The sequence below is a fragment of the Callithrix jacchus genome, chromosome 18 (assembly GCF_049354715.1).
Source record: "Callithrix jacchus isolate 240 chromosome 18, calJac240_pri, whole genome shotgun sequence".
Classification (NCBI taxonomy): Eukaryota; Metazoa; Chordata; class Mammalia; order Primates; family Cebidae; genus Callithrix; species Callithrix jacchus.
This window is the reverse complement of record NC_133519.1, coordinates 23,455,669-23,472,213: the sequence shown is the minus strand read 5'-3', so window position 1 is coordinate 23,472,213 and position 16,545 is coordinate 23,455,669. Positions and strand designations below refer to the sequence as shown.

General features: G+C 36.6%; 1 protein-coding gene across 8 annotated transcripts in view; it reads left to right on the top strand.

Moving 5' to 3' along the window:
- Nucleotides 1–16,332, top strand: part of TOR1AIP1 (torsin 1A interacting protein 1) — a 34,040-nt gene extending 17,708 nt beyond the window's left edge. For 4 of the 8 annotated variants that reach the window (XM_078356201.1, XM_078356199.1, XM_078356200.1 and 1 more), the window contains 6 exons: nucleotides 1,527–1,583; nucleotides 4,937–4,978; nucleotides 5,403–5,471; nucleotides 9,912–9,956; nucleotides 10,322–10,378; nucleotides 13,683–16,332. In XM_078356201.1, the coding sequence (XP_078212327.1) occupies nucleotides 1,527–1,583; nucleotides 4,937–4,978; nucleotides 5,403–5,471; nucleotides 9,912–9,956; nucleotides 10,322–10,378; nucleotides 13,683–14,470 (1,058 nt within the window). In that variant the 3' untranslated portion in view covers nucleotides 14,471–16,332. The remainder of the gene's footprint in view (nucleotides 1–1,526; nucleotides 1,584–4,936; nucleotides 4,979–5,402; nucleotides 5,472–9,911; nucleotides 9,957–10,321; nucleotides 10,379–13,682) is intronic. The other 4 variants (XM_035279240.3, XM_002760316.7, XM_035279239.3 and 1 more) reach the window with 1 other exon arrangement.
- The last annotated feature ends 213 nt before the right edge of the window (nucleotides 16,333–16,545 follow it).

Below are 16,545 nucleotides of genomic sequence, written 5' to 3'. Positions count from 1 at the left end.
TAGAAGACAAAAACAAAACTCTCCTGACCCTTCCACACCTCACAGCTTAAAATATTAAAATGTAGTATAGGAATAAATGTGAAATTATAGCACTTCTAGAAAAATCGGAAATCTCTTTTTTTTTTGAGACCGAGTTTTGCTCTTGTTACCCAGGCTGGAGTGCAATGGTGCAATCTCAGCTCACCGCAACCTCCGCCTCCTGGGTTTAGGCAATTCTCCTGCCTCAGCCTGAGTTAGAAAAAAAATTCTTAGATATATCATGAAAATACAATCAGCAATAGAAGAAAAGCAAACTGAATTTTATCAAAATCAAAAACTGCTCTGTGAAAGACACAGCTAATAAAATGAAATGAGAAGACTCAGATTGGGAGAAAATATTTGCAAATCATTTATCCTACAAGAAAAACTTCTTTTCTATTTTTTTTTATTGTACTTTAGGTTCTGGGGTACATGTGCAAATCATGCAGGATTGTTGCATAGGTACATATATGGCAATGTGGTTTGTTGCCTCCATCCCCGCATCATCTATATCTGGTATTTCTGCCCATGTTATCTCTCCCCAACCCCCACCCCCGCTGTCCCTCCCCTGGCCCCCCCAATAGACCCCAGTGTGTAATGCTCTCCTCCCTGTGTCCGTGTGTTCTCATTGTTCAATACCCGCCTATGAGTAAGAACATGCGGTGTTTGATTTTCTGTTCTTGTGTCAGTTTGCTGAGAATGATGGTTTCCAGATTCATCCATGTCCCTACAAAGGACAAGAAATCGTCATTTTTTATGGCTGCATAGTATTCCATGGTATACATGTGCCACATTTTCCTTGTCCGGTCTATCGTCAGTGGGTATGTGGGTTGGTTCCAGGTCTTTGCTGTTGTAAACAGTGCTGCAGTGAACATCCATGTGCATGTGTCTTTATAATAGAATGATTTATAATCCTTTGGATATATACCCAGTAATGGGGTTGCTGGGTCAAATGGAATTTCTGTTTCTAGGTCCTTGAGGAAGTGCCACACTGTTTTCCACAATAGTTTAACCAATTTACACTCCCACCAACAGTGTAAAAGTGTTCCTGTTTCTCCACATCCTCTCCAGCATCTGTTGTCTCCAGATTTTTTGATGATTGCCTTTCTAAGTGGCGTGAGATGGTATCTCAATGTGGTTTTGATTTGCATTTCTCTAATGACCAGTGAAGATGAGCATTTTTTCATGTGTTTGTTGGCCTCACGTATGTCTTCTTTTCCAATCTACCCATCTGACCAAGGGCTAATATCCAGAATCTACGAAGAACTAAAACAGATTTACAAGCAAAAAACAAACAAACAAACCCATCCAAAAGTAGGCGAAGGATATGAACAGACATTTTTCAACAGAAACTTTTTTTAAATAAATTAGACATCCAAGTTTTTAATCACCTGGGATTTATCTGAATATTTTTGCTCTTTTTATTAAATTCTCACTGTTGTCTTATAAAATGTGCATTTTAAAAGTTGAACATCATTTATAGTGTACTGTTGTTTTTTATTTTTTAGATCAAACCACCAGATCATCTAGTAAATATACAGAATCATTTTGGCAGTCATCACAAAGTAAGTAAAGCCATGTTTACAGGTCTCCCTGTGGGCTTGGTCAAATGCTATTCCTATTTTTGAAGATCCTCTTTTGAAATTTAATGTAAATATTGAAAAAGAGGAATAATGAATGCTAAAAAAAAAAACAACTCATCCGATATCTCTCTACCTCTTGACCTCACTTATTGAGTTGTTATTCTCTATACCCAAACCTGAATTTGAACTTAAAAAACAAACTAAAAACTACTGCTTCCCATGATTTGTTGAATGTTTTTGCTCGCGATATAAATGGGTTGTTTTTATTTTAACTGACTAATATAGTAGTTTGAGTCTATTTATATGGACTTACCCTAATAAGGACATAAAATTTTATATTAGTACAATTTCAACTCTGTTGTAAAAGTTTGGAAGGATGAGCCAGGCATGGTGGCTAATGCCTGTAAACTCCTGAGGTCAGGAGTTCAAAACCAGCCTGGCCAACATGGTGAAACCCCATCTCTACTAAAAATACAAAAATTAATTGGGCATGGTGGTGCATGCCTATAATTCCAGCTACTTGGGAGGCTGAGGCAGGAGAATCACTTGAACCCAGAGGCAGAGGTTGCAGTGAGCTGATACTGCACCAGTGCCCTCCAGCCTGGGCAACAGAGTGAGACTCTGTCTCAAAAGAAAAGAAAACGTTTTGAAGGATGAACGAATAAGTGATGGGTACATAAATATTCATTTCAGTCTTACAACTGAAAATTTTTGTGATCAAATGTTGAGAAAATATAACAAAAAAAGATTGGAAAGTAATAGACCAAAATGCTAGTAATGATTTGCTTAAGAATCATTGGTGACATTTTTTTTTAACTTTATTTTTTTCTTTTCTTTTTTTTTTTTTTTTTTTTTGGGACACGTTCTCACTCTGTTGCCCAGGCAAGTATAGTGGTGCGATTATGGCTCACTGTAACCTCGAACTCCTGGGTTCAAGGGATCCTCCTGCCTCAACTTTCTGAGTAGCTTAAACTACAGGCATGTAAGTTTTAAATTTTTTGTAGAGATGGGAGTTTTACTGTGTTGCTCAAGCTTCTCTCAAACCCTTGGGCGCACCCATTTCTCCCACATCGGCCTTCCAAAATGCTGGGATTGCACGTGTGAACCATTGCGCCCAGCACCTTTATTATTTTGGTACTACTATTGTTTTCTTTTGACATTTTTAAATCAAGTCTCCCAAAATCTGAGTTAATTATTATTTTTTTTTGAAGTATGAGTTATGAAATCTGGTTTAAAACTGAGCTAATTATTAATCAACCAAAAATATCTTTGTAAAATCTTAAAGAACTATTTTTTCTTCCACATTACTTTCTTTTCTTAAGAAAAAGCCTTTGGAAATCCGTTTTATAATCATTGTATTTATAGAATTCAATTTTATATATTTATTTAATTTTAATTTTTAGAAGGTTTTGGATTTGTTACTATAAAATGAATTAGCTGCTGGAAAAAAATGAGTTGTGGAAATTACTCTTCTAGTTATTTTATGTATTTTCCCTATTTTACCCCAAATCTTTGATTTCTGGAGACTCTTAAATGCATCTGCCTGTATAAAGGATGTTATACCCGTGCAGTGAAATACTATTAGGACAGGCGTGGTGGCTCACATCTGTAATCCCAGTGCTCTGGGAGGCTGAGGCAGGTGGACCAGGAGTTCAAGACCAACTTAGCTAACATGGTGAAACCCTGTCTCTGCTAAAAATACAAAACTTAACCAGGCATGGTAGTAGGCCTGTAATCCCAGCTACTCGGGAGGCTGAGGCAGGAAAATCACTTGAACCCAGGAGGCAACAGCTGCAGTAAGCAGAGATCTTGCCACTGCACTCCAGCCTGGATGAAAGAGCAAGACTTCATCTCAAAAAGAAAGAAATAGTGTTTAGAAATGAGAAATGAGTTAGTTCATTGTATTCTAATGAAAAGGTGATCAAGATATATTTCATTGACTCTAAGATGCCATTGGTTTTATGTATCAATGAGAAAGAAAAACCATCTAATTAAACCATGCCATACCATAGATTAAAAGATACAGCCGTAGTCAAAGGGCACTCTGAAAAAACTATGTCTTTGAATTTGATGAAAGAAAATATTAAGTATGTATCCAGTTTTTTGAAAGTATTTTTTTTAGTATAGACTGAAAACAAAGCTGAGAGAATATATGTCTACCTCATTTACCATAGTATTTCTGTGTTCAATGTTTTGCACATAGTAGATACGTAACAGATAGATATTCACAAATTTTTAAATTATGCATTTCTAGAATGACACTTTTTTTTAAACAGGTAGCATATGTTTGTATTGAGAAAAAGTTGAAAGTAAATAAATGTAAATTGATACATGTATGTATCATCAAAGAGTAATTCGTTTCCTCAGGGCAGATTTGGAAATTTCCCTTGTTATAATTGTAATGTCCTTTTCTAGTCATCCCATTGTGTCCTTTTACAGTTATCCTCAAATAACCACCTCAAAACCTGAAGCAGCATCTTTTACTTCATAGCTACTTTGCAATGTCCATAAATCTGCATAGATAGTACATACCATTTCTCTATGGTATGGTATGTGGTATGTGATATGGACTGCCTGGATTTGTATCTCAGCCCCACTACTTTTAGATATATAATTTGGGGAAAATTACCAATTTTGATTTTCCCTTATTTATAAATAGGAGCAATAATAGTATCTACCACATAAGAATTAAACAAAATTGGCTGGGCGCCTAAAATCCCAGCAGTTTGGGAGGCTGAGGCAGGCAGATCATTTGAGGTTAGGAGTTCGAGACCAGCCTGGTCAACACAATGAAACCCTGTCACCACTAAAAATACAAAAAAATTAATCAGACGTGGTTGCGCATGCCTGTAATCCCAGCTCCTCGGGAGGCTAAGGCAAGAGAATCTCTTGAACCTGGGAAGCAGAGGTTGCAGTGAGCTGAGATCGTACCACTGCACTCTAGCCTGAATGACAGAGTCAGACCCTGTCTCAAAAAAGAAAAAAAAGAAGCAAAATTATGGTCAATAGCTGATACACATAGACTATATGTAGTCATTATTTTGATGGTATGATCCTAAAGCTGAGTCCTTGTTGTTGTCCAATTCCTAAACATTTTGAAGTTTAGAAATTTGAGGGAAAGAAACACAAACACATGCTTTGTGTATATATATATATTCTATATGTATGCTTTAAACATAAATACTTTATTTACTTATATGCTTGGAATTTAGAGAATGTTTTTTGTTTGTTGTTTGTTTTTAGTATCCACAGTAAATAAACAAAATGTCTATGTAACATCTTTTTTGTTGTTATTGTCAAGTATTCTATGACCTTATCCCTGTTTTCTGTTTCAGGTCAAAACTTCACAGCTCATGATAAGCAATCTTCAGTGCTAAGTAAGTAATTGGTTTTCTGTTCTTTTTCAATCACTTCTAACCTTGCCTTATTCTCTCCACAAAAGTTGTAATAAGATTTTAAGTCATTTTACCCCTTCTTACCCTTTTTAATCCACCTCAGATTGGTACTGCCTGTAATAATTATTCTGTGATGTGGAAATGTGTTCAGGGCTATTTTACCACAAGTAATTTATATTAGGTAATAGTATATTTATTTGCTACCTGCTTTGCTATATAGGAAGTGGTTCATCCTCACTGGGACAGGATCATTTGAAATTGTCTTTTATTTATAAAACTCTTGCTTTTTTTGTTTTCTTCCCCTGCTTTATTTTGTGTTTCTGATAGATTAATTTTATAACACTGGAATATGGTATAAACTTTCAAAGTATGGGAAATTATCTTTTGACATATGTATTTGCTTCAGGCTCAGGATATCAAAAAACTCCCCAGGAATGGGCTCCACATACTGCAAGAATAAGGACTAGGATGCAAAGTAAGTAAATAAATCCCTGTTATTGAATTAATCCTAAGTGTATTTGCTAGATTTTGCTTGACAAAAACGTTGAGTTCTTCAGATAAACGTTTAGGTTGTTTGTGATTTCACTAACATAATAAAGTACAGCTATGATTACTAGTTGAGTAATTTCCATTTGCTTGGTCTGGCAGCACATGGGCTGGGTGTAGAATGTAAATGGTGGCTTGGGAAAACCAGACATCGATGGGTCTTAACAAGCTGTCAGTTCTAGCAGCAATACAGTCTGTATACAATAATGAAATTCTACTCTTTTGACAATACCCTGTTTTTTGCTTTTAGCAGGCTTTGCATAAATAACCACTTGGAACAGCTTTGTATACTCATAATTTTACATAATAAAGGCTGAAATGCACAAGTTATATTTTCATGTTTAGAGATTTTTTTTTCTGGTTGTTTTGTTTTGTTTTTGAGATGGAGTCTCCCTCTGTTGACTAGGTTGGAGTGCGGTGGCACGATCTCAACTCACTGCAGCCTTCCCCTCCCACATTCAAGCAATTCTTGTGCCTCAGCCTCCTGAGCAGCTGGGACTTGCAGGCGTGCACCACCACACCCAGATAATTTTTGTATTTTTGGTAGAGATGGGGTTTCGCCATGCTAGCCAGGCTGATCTTGAACTCCCTGACTTCAAGTGATCTGCCCGCTTCAGCCTCCCAAGGTATTGGGATTACAGGCATGAGCCACCACACCTAACCCCATGTTTAGGTTTTGAATGGATTAAATATCACAGAATTTAAGGAATACTATAAATTCATGTGATAAAACCATCTACTTTGAACTCAGTTTCTGTAATTTCTGTAGATAGGTGTCCACATTTAAATCTTGACCTATTTTTTTAAAGTCTATGCATATTCTCTGCCTTAAGTGACCTTTAACCTCTGTCCCTTTACTCATCTAGCCACAATAGGTCTTGAGGTCATCAGGTATTCTTACTTTTATTTAGATAATATAAAAATCCATCTCTTGCTCTTAGGATGATTACCTCTGTTATTGGACCAGATGACTTCTGTGGCTCTGCTTTTCCATCAGTAAAGTAGGAGTGGTCACAGTTCATTTTTTCTCAGCAGTGAAGTTTTTTTTTTTTGTGAGACAGAGTTTTGCTTTTTTTGCCCAGGCTGGAGTGCAGTGGTGCTATCTCAACTCACTGCAACCTCCGCCTCCTGGGTTCAAGCAATTCTCCTGCCTCTCGAGTAGCTGGGATTATAGGCATGTGCCACCACACCCGGCTAATTTTGTGTTTTTAGTAGAGATGGGTTTTCTCCATGTTGGTCAAAGTGATCTCAAACTCCCAACCTCAGGTGATCTTCCTGCCTCAGCCTCCCAGAGTGCTAGGATTACAGGTGTGAGCCACCGTGCCCAGCAAGAAGTGAAGTTTTTAGCCCACATATAAGTGAGTTTTTTGGCAGCCTAGAACTGAAATAACCTTATCCCTTGTCTTATTGTTAGTTGTCATTTCTTATTGCTTCGAGTGTGTGCCTGCTTTTAGAAGACCATTTCCTCTTATAATTTGCTCTTCCTGACCTATTATAGTTAGGAAACCAAATATTAATTATTCAGCCTATTAGAATTATGTTTATAACAAGAATCAAACATTTAAATTTGAAGACCCAAGAGATACTGTTGGATGTAAAAATGCATGACTTTTAGTATATATAATGTAAAAAGCTCAGAGACTTTTTACGTCATTTCTAAGTTCTTATCTATATATTCTGAGGAGTTAATATCAGATAAATGGCTTCCAGATACGAGAAATTAGTACATACTTACCAAAAAATGTTTTCATAATGTTTTTCTTCTAATAAGATACTGCAGTACAGAAGGAAAACTAATTATATTGAACATGTAATTGAAGTGCAGAAATTGATCTCTTTAGTTGTTAACTTGATAGCTAATTTTTAGTATTTTATCTGTTTGCATTTCTACTTTGTCTTAACTTACTATATTTATTATAGCTTACAGAATTATACATTGATTGCTAGCCACCTACCATATATAGATACCACATTGAGCTTTCAGAGTTATGTAACAGTAACATACCAGAATTGTACATGTAATAGGATCTTTTAGACTTTAAACCACATGAGGACTTTAAGATAGAACAATGAGCAAGAAGAAAATATTTTCAATGGAGGTGGAAGACTACAGTGATTTTCACACAAACTTATATAATAGATTCCTCTTTATGACTATTAAAAAATGTTTTTATATATTTCTTTATATATTTCTGCCTGCTTTCATGGGGGAATAAAAGATCTGAGTGTTTTTAGATCTGAGTGTTCAAGAACCTTGGACTATAGATTCTACCCCATGGAACATTATCACCTGATGTTGGCACCAGTTTCCTGGATAGACAGGTCCTAGTTCAGGTTACTGCCTGCATCCAAACCTTTTAGGAAAGATGGAACCACTGTCTTTACTTTTTCCTATTTGCCTGGTGATCAAACAACGATTATAGAGAAGGATATATGTACGTGGAGAGGTCAGAGCATTAATATAAATGTTTTGGAACCTGTCTGAGAAATTTAGGTAGAGAAAGGAAGACAGTTTGGAATTAAAGCTCTTGGGCTCCAGTCCTAGTTCTTCCACTTACTACTTGAGTAATCTTGGTAAAATCACCTTTGTGATCCTCAATTTTCTTGCCTTTAGAGACAATAGTGCCTATAACTAGATTATTGTAATGAGCTTACATGTGTAAACACCGTTTTTTAAAGTCTAAAATCTCATAATTATCAGGACTTATTTATCGTTAACAAGGTATTCTGTAGAATCAATAGCAACTATGGAAACTATGGAGGATTTGTGCCCTCTACTCTTGATGGTTATAGAGTGATTGTCACCATACTCTAGATTAGAAAAGCTTGAGTTTTTCTTTTCTTTTCTTTTTTTTGGAGACAGAGTCTTGCTGTGTCACCCAGGCTGGAGTGCAGTGGCGCTATCTTGGCTCATTACAACCTTCACCTCCTGGGTTCAAGCAATTCTCGTGCCTCAGCCTCCCAAGTTGCTGGGATTACTGGCACTTACCTCCACACCCGGCTAATTAGACAGGGTTTCACCATGTTGGCCAGGTGGTCTCAAACTCCTAACCTCAGGTGATCTGCCTGCCTCTGCCTCCCAAAGTGCTGGAATTACAGGTGTGAGCCTCCACACCTGGACAGATTTTTTCTTTTAAAAAGATGTTTCTTAGAATTGTTAGCATCTGTAATAATGTTAATAAGAAGGATAGCAGTGACCCTTTAGAAAATGTCCTGCCTTGGCAGTATATACCCTGCTGTATATGTGTTTGTGTTATATGAATTACCTAAATATTATATGTGGTACATAATTATTATTTAGTTGTTCTTCATTATTAACATCATAGAATTGCACTTCACAGCATTTTTGTGTATATTATCTCATTTGATCTTTGCAACCATGGAGTGAAGTATTCAAAATAAACATTATCTGATGGCTTTGGGTTTTGTGTGCTCAGGTTTTTAAAATTTTGTTATTTTAGTTGTAACTTTGAAATCCTAACTTAGAAGCTTCTAAATAATGAAATGTCCTAAGCTAAACTAATTGAAAAACAATATTCCTTTTAGAGTTGCTGTCATTTTGTCTTATATCATTATGGAGTTTTTGTCATATGACCAAAAATAAGGCTATTCTGAATCTTAGCAGTGCTAATATTATTCCTCCAGTTATTCCAGTGTTTCTCAAATGAAAGTTGTTGCTATAATGCTAAGAATATTCACCAGGAAGTTCATTTATATATACAAAAGTTATAAAAGTCCAGGCAAGTGATAGATGGCAATACTGGTAATATAGGTCATATGAATGAGATAACTGAGCCTCTCCACCTTCTGAAGCCTGTCCCTCCATATCCTCTCTTAGATTTTAAAACCTGCTAGTATGCTTAGAAAGATGGAAGTGAAAGTAAAGGGTTAGGATAGTCTTTAATTTCTTTTTATTAATTTTTTTTAAGAGATGGGGTCTCACAGTGTCGCCCAGGCCTGTCTTAAATTCCTGTGGTCAAGCTGTCCTTTCACCTCAGCCTCTTGAGTTGTTGGAATTATGGGCATGAACCACTGTGCCATGCTTAATTTATTTTCTAAACAAATTTAGAGGGAAGTAGAGATTTGATGGAGTTGCGAGAAAATTGTTTTTGAGCTCTGTTGTTTAACCACAAGCCTAAAACAGAACTACTTAATTACTTGTCTATTAACAGAAATAATGAAAAGTTTTTAAATGTGATTTTTAAATACTACTACTATTTGAAATGGTCAGAACCCCCAGAGGAAATATTGAATCAGTTTGAGGTAGAAAATAATGAGGATTAAGATTCAGTTTTATATTAAAATACCTTATCCAGAGAGCTCAGTAGTCTATAATCCACATTTTGTCCTTTTTTCCCCCTCTTTACAGCATCTTCACCAGGCAAGAGTTCAATATCTGGCAGTTTTTCAGATGGTATAATATGTTTTGTTTTATTATAGTGTGCTTATTTTCTTTGTCCTTTTTATCCTGGAAGTTTCACCAATCCTGTGAGATACTTACGGATCAAATCCTTCCAGACTTTCTCTCAAAACTAAGTATTGTATGCTTTGTACTAGATCCAACCATATGCTGTGAACAGCTATGAAGGAAATGGGTCTTGTGTCTCAAGGAGCCCTCAGTCTAATTGACACTCAGATATTCTACTTTTTCTTCTGCTTCTGGTGATCTCTGTCTTCTTTTTTTCCTGGTGGAATTTGTATCTTCTTTCTCTACTAAAAATAATTACTGAAATTATAAAACATAAGTTGATAGTCTTCTTCTATTACTCTCACCTTTAGATGACAGCATTCAGAAATCAGAGCTTAGAAACCAGTCACCATCAACCTCCAGCCGACGTAAGTTTGTCTATTCAGTTTTTATTAAATGTTTCTATAAAACTGGTATTCCATAATTGTTTAAAAATATTTTCTGGCCGGGCACAGTGTCTTGCACCTGTAATCCCAGCACTTTGGGAGGCCGAGGCAGGCAGATCACAAGGTTAAGAGATTGAGACCATCCTGGCCAACATGGTGAAACCCCGTCTCTACTAAAAATACAAAAATTAGCTGGGCACGGTGGCACACACCTGTGGTCCCAGCTACTTGGGAGGCTGAGGCAGAAGAATCGCTTGAACCCAGGAGGTGGAGGTTTCAGTGGGCCAAGATTATGCCACTGCCCTCCAGCCTGGCAACAGCAAGACTCCATCTCAAAAAGAAAAAAGTTTTTTGACAGCAGGATGACTTGATGCTATTTGAAGAATCATATTTTAAGCACTTCAGAGGAAAAAGTTTGTATTTTACTAGCAGTGAAATTCTTTATGGACAAACTATATGAGACAACGTCTGGTATTGCCCTTTATTTTACTGTTCAAAAGACCAAAAGTAATAGCAAATAATAAGTAAAGCTATTAATACTGTTAACTGAGGAAGCCATGCTGAATTAAAAGAAAGACAGTGAGAGCATGACATTATGGGATGACAGTGGCTTTTGGAGTCTGCACACCTGTATTTGAACTAGATGGGACTACTCACCTCCTATACAGCCCTGTGGCGAGTTTCTTTAATTCTTTAAGTCTTATTATTCTGAAAGAGTACTAAGAAAATAAATAAATGGGCCAGGCGTGGTGGCTCACACCTGTAAATCCCAGCACTTTGGGAGGCTGAGGTGAGCGGATCACGAGGTCAAGAGATTAAGATCATTCTGGCCAACATAGTGAAACCCCATCTATTAAAAATAGAAAAATTAGCTGGACGTGGTTGCGTGCGCCTGTAGTCCCAGCTACTTGGGAGGGTGAGTCAGGAAACTTGGTGGAACCTGGGAGGCAGAGGTTGCAGTCAGCCAAGATTGCATCGCTGCACTCCAGCCTGGCGACAGAGCAAGACTCTGTCTCAAAAAAAAAAAAGAATCTCAGAGAGGTTTTTGTTAAAAATATGGATATGGTTATGCCTATCCATATGTACCTGGAAATTAAAGTTGAGAATGTTTAAAATATTCATTAATTTATTTTAAAATAAGTTAGCAAGAAGAGTGACAGATCAGATTGCTTTGCATTTCTTCTAATCTCTTTAATGCCTGGCCTTAAAAAAATAGAGCTGAATTCTTATATATGCTTCTGTATTCAGTCTGTTACAATATAATGTTTTGGTTGAAGTATCTACAAAAAAACCAGCTTTATACAGATAGGAAAAGTTTTAATAGAGTTTTCAGAGGATTGTGGCTATTCTTTTTTGAATTCTCCAAAACTCAACAACTGGTAGTTTCTTAAATGTTACTTGAAATATAATATCTGAAACCATCTTAATGAGCTCTTTGTACTCTATTACGTTAAAGTTCATTTGTCTGTCTTATATTTTGAATGGAGTATCTTGCACCGGTCATTTGGAAAACATTGGTTCAATGAGATATGCAGATTTTCCAAACATTGATACATTAGGAATGTAATATAAAAGATCACATTTGTTAATATCACTGCCAATTTCAAGACTTAAAAAAGTATTAAAGGGTCAGGTGTGGTGGCTCATGCCTGTAATCCCAGAACTTTGAGAGGCCGAGGCCAGCGAATCATCAGAGGTCAGGAGTTCAAGACCAGCTTGGACAACATGGCAAAACCCTGTCTCTACTAAAAATACAAAAACATTTGTTGGGCATGGTGGCATGCACCTGTAATCCCAGCTACTCGGGAGGCTGAGGCAGGAGAATCACTTGAACCTGGGAGGCAGAGGTTGCAGTGAGCCAAGATCACACCTCTGTGTGCCAGCCTGGGTGACAGAGTGGGACTCCACCTCAAAAAAAAAAAAGTGTTAAAGTACAATATTGAGAGTTGTCAAGTTCATCATGGCAGATTTAGGATTCTGAAATCCTAATTTTTACTTGAAAGCAAATGTCTGCCAAATACACAAGTCTGACTGTAGTATGTTACTTGTTCTTTCAAGTAAAAATTAGTATTCCATGAAAAAAGTGCTAATTCAGCTTGTAATTCATTTGCACAAAATTCTTTCCCTTGAGACCACCGTGGTACTATATGATGCAGCAGAAATGCTTTGTGCATACTTCCCATTTCTTCACAAAGAATATCAACAAGATATGTACTCAAAGATTGAGATTTAATAACATAATTAACTGCTTCATAAAGGATATTCTTAAGTAAAAGAATGTCCCTTTTTGTTAAACTTTGAATGCATGACAGTGAAAAATAACAATGACTACACTCATAGTTTGGTCCCACTGCCCTGTAACTCATGCTAAGAGATCAGAAGTTCTTCCCACCATTGCTTTTGTATCATCAGTGCAAATGTCAACAAAAGGGAAAATCAAATAACATCTTAGTATTAGAAGAATGCTTTGACTTAATGGACCCCCCTCACCTCCCCCCCAAAAAATAGGGTCTTGAGGTACCCCACAGACCACACCTTGAGAACTGCTGCTCTAAAAGGTCCCTTCTAAAATTAATAGCCTAAAACAGTCAATAAATAAAAGTGTTAAAGTGTTATTGTTACTGTCATATTAGCTGAATAAATGAAGTAGAAAATGAGAAAGTACTTTCTAAACTGAAAAGCACTAGATAAATATAAATTAATATTACTATTGCCAATAGTAGTTAGGGATGAGTTACAAACTAAATTTTACTAGTGTTAACTTGCATACCAAAAAGATATGCATCAATGCAACTAATCTAGAGGGACAGCTGGCTATTGTAACACATAGAAGATGCTCATTTATATTGCATCCTTTTCTTTATCCCTTTACATTTCACCGTGAATAATTAGCCGTGTGAAAGCCGAGTTTCTAAATTTAAAAAGTGTCTTTTAATAGTCTATTTTCCCAGCTATTAGCAGTGGAAGTAGTAATTTTGCTTTCTAAACTATATTATTTTTCTGCCTTGTTTATGCCATTTCCTATGTTTAAAAACTTTTTTCCTCAAAGACTTATTTTTATATTTAAGAGACATATGCATATTTATACACATAATTCAGAGCCTATGTGTATAAAATTTTCTTGAAAATGTGATGTTATTTTATTAAGAAAATTATCAGCTTTCTTCTTTAAAGTTTTTTCTCTTTTACCTAATGTTTATAAAGATTAATACTGATTTTAAAAGTCACTTGCCCTTAAATCTAAGAAAATCATATTTATATCTGTCATTTCTTTTTTTCTGAGTAGAAGTGACTGGACAACCCCAAAATGCATCTTCTGGCAAGAGGAACTGGTGGTGGCTACTTGCTCTGGTAGCTGCTTTTGTCTATGGGAGTTTTTGGTTCTTTAGTACTCCTGAGGTAGAAACCACTGCTGTTCAAGAGTTCCAGAACCAGATGAATCAACTTAAGAATAAGTACCACGGTCAAGATGAGAAGCTGTGGAAAAGGAGCCAAACATTCCTGGAAAAACATCTTAATAGTTCCCATCCTCGGTCTCAGCCTGCTATCTTGCTGCTCACTGCTGCCCGAGATGCTGAAGAAGCACTTAGGTGTCTGAGTGAACAAATTGCTGATGCCTATTCTTCTTTCCTTAGCGTTCATGCTATCCGGATTGATGGGACAGGCAAAGCTACTCAAGACAGTGATACTGTCAAACTAGAGGTAGACCAGGAACTGAGCAATGGCTTTACGAATGGCCAGAATGCAGCAGTGGTACACCGCTTTGAGTCATTGCCCGCAGGCTCTACTTTGATCTTCTACAAATATTGTGACCATGAAAACGCAGCCTTCAAAGATGTAGCCTTAGTCCTGACTGTCTTACTGGAGGAAGAGACACTTGGAACCAGCCTAGGCCTAAAGGAAGTTGAAGAAAAAGTAAGAGATTTCCTCAAAGTCAAGTTCACCAATTCTAACACACCCAACTCCTACAATCATATGAACCCAGACCAATTGAATGGCCTCTGGAGCCGTATTTCTCACTTAGTTCTGCCTGTGCAACCTGAAAATGCCCTAAAAAGGGGCATCTGCTTATAAGAAGTGAGAGAGGAGAAAAATCATGTCCCAATTCTGAGAATTTTTCGCACTTTCTAACCAGAGACAGAATTCAGAGCTCTTTGAAAGAACTGATTTCTTTTGAAAGGAAGTTAAGTTCGTACATAAACATGGGATATATTTTATTCAACCTAATTATCTGTGATATGAGAGAGTCATTTCAGTTTCCATTGAGAGCTGTGTTAAAGGTATCTTAGGAGTGTATATTATATGCGGTTCCATAGAGAATGTGTTTTGATTCTGGGCTAAATTATTACAGTTATGGTGTGACCAGTGAGAGGGACTTGTCTCCTTTCTTACGAACCTTCCTGATTTTTTAACTTAGATTTCTCACAAAGTTTGTTACGTTATTAGTAAGATTGCTCCCTAAATGTAACCATGCATTTTTCCCATTATGTTCCCTTTTATATCGTTTAGGTATGAGTTCCTTACCTTCTGCTTATAGGAACAAAAGTAGTCAAAGGTCATCTAAATGTGTGTCTGGAATTTTTTTTCTTTTGTGTTTCGGAAGACGGAGAGAACAAGGCCAGGAAAGAGAAATTAATGGGAAGGTGAAGGGAGGAAATGTTACAGTAATCTACTGAGATGTAGGTTAGTCTGACATAGGTATATGAACTGTTCATCTTGGTGGATTCCATTGGGATTTGTTTTTTTACATTTCCTTTTTTCTTCCTTAAAGAAAAATTCTTGGTCCTCCCAAGGATTTTTCGTGTATATTGCAAGATTTAATATATTTGTTCGTTTGACTCTTAAGAGTAAGTCAGGCTGGGCACAGTAATTATGCCTGTAATCCCAGCACTTTGGGAGGCAGAGGCGGGTGGATCACCTGAGGTCAGGAGTTCAAGACCAGCCTGGCCAACATGGTGAAACCCCGTCTCTACTGAAAATACAAAAAAATCAACGGGGCGTAGTGTCAGGTGCCTGTAATCCCAGCTGCTTGGGAGGCTGAGGCAGGAGAATCACTTGAACCTGGGAGGCGGAGGTTGCAGTGAGCCAGGACCACACTATTGCACTCCAACCGGGGCAACAACAACGAAACTCTGTCTAAAAAAAAAAAAGAGTAGGTAAATTCAGAACAGTTTATTTTGGACACATCCTGAAGCTTTTGATTTGAATTAAGAAATAGTTTCAGGAATTGACAAACCATTTGTTAACCAGCTATCATGGGCTTTTGAAGAAGATTTTATTTTCTGCACATCCACTTGTTGTGGTCAAGTCCTTTAGTGCAACTCCATAGCAAATACGACAATTTACTATGCAGTTGATACATTGTATGGAATGAAAAGTTCAAGCCAAGATAGTGAACTTATATGAAGAGTGAAATGTATTTCTTCACTAATACAGTTTTAGTTATAACTTTGCATCTACAATTGAGCTTTCTCGTCTCAACTGCTATGGTTTTTTAAAAACATTATAATTCTAGATCTATCTACCTTGTTTTTATATTGTCCACAAACCTTTAAATGTAAATATTTAAATTAATGGCTTTGTCATTACCCTTTGATAGTTCCACAATTGTTAGTAAAGTGGTCTGATTTCTTTCTACTAGTACAACCAATATTCAGAAATGTATACCCATTACTGTAATTTGTTCCTGTTAGAAGTCAGACCATCTGATTTATTTTATAGAGGATTATCAAAACAGGAGTTTTTGAAAAGGCTTATTTTATACCTACATATTATATAGAGAAACAAATGTTTTTATTAAATGTTTCACTGACCCAAGTAATTTAAAAGTAATATGTTACGTATATCTTTCAGAAAGAATAATTACAGCAGTTGATCTGTAAATGACTTTAAAAGCTATTTTAGTAATTTAAATAAATTTACTTTCTTGGTTTGTACTCTCTATGTGTTATAAACTTAATCATTTGTCATCTTTAAAAAAAGAAATCTGAGCTGGGCTCAGCGGCTCACACCTGTAATCCCAGACCTTTGGGAAGCCAAGGTGGGCAGATCACCTGAGGTCGGAAGTTCAAGACCAGCCTGACCAATATGGAGAAAGCCCGTCTCTACTAAAAATACAAAAAAAAAAAAAAAAAAAAAATAGCCAGGCA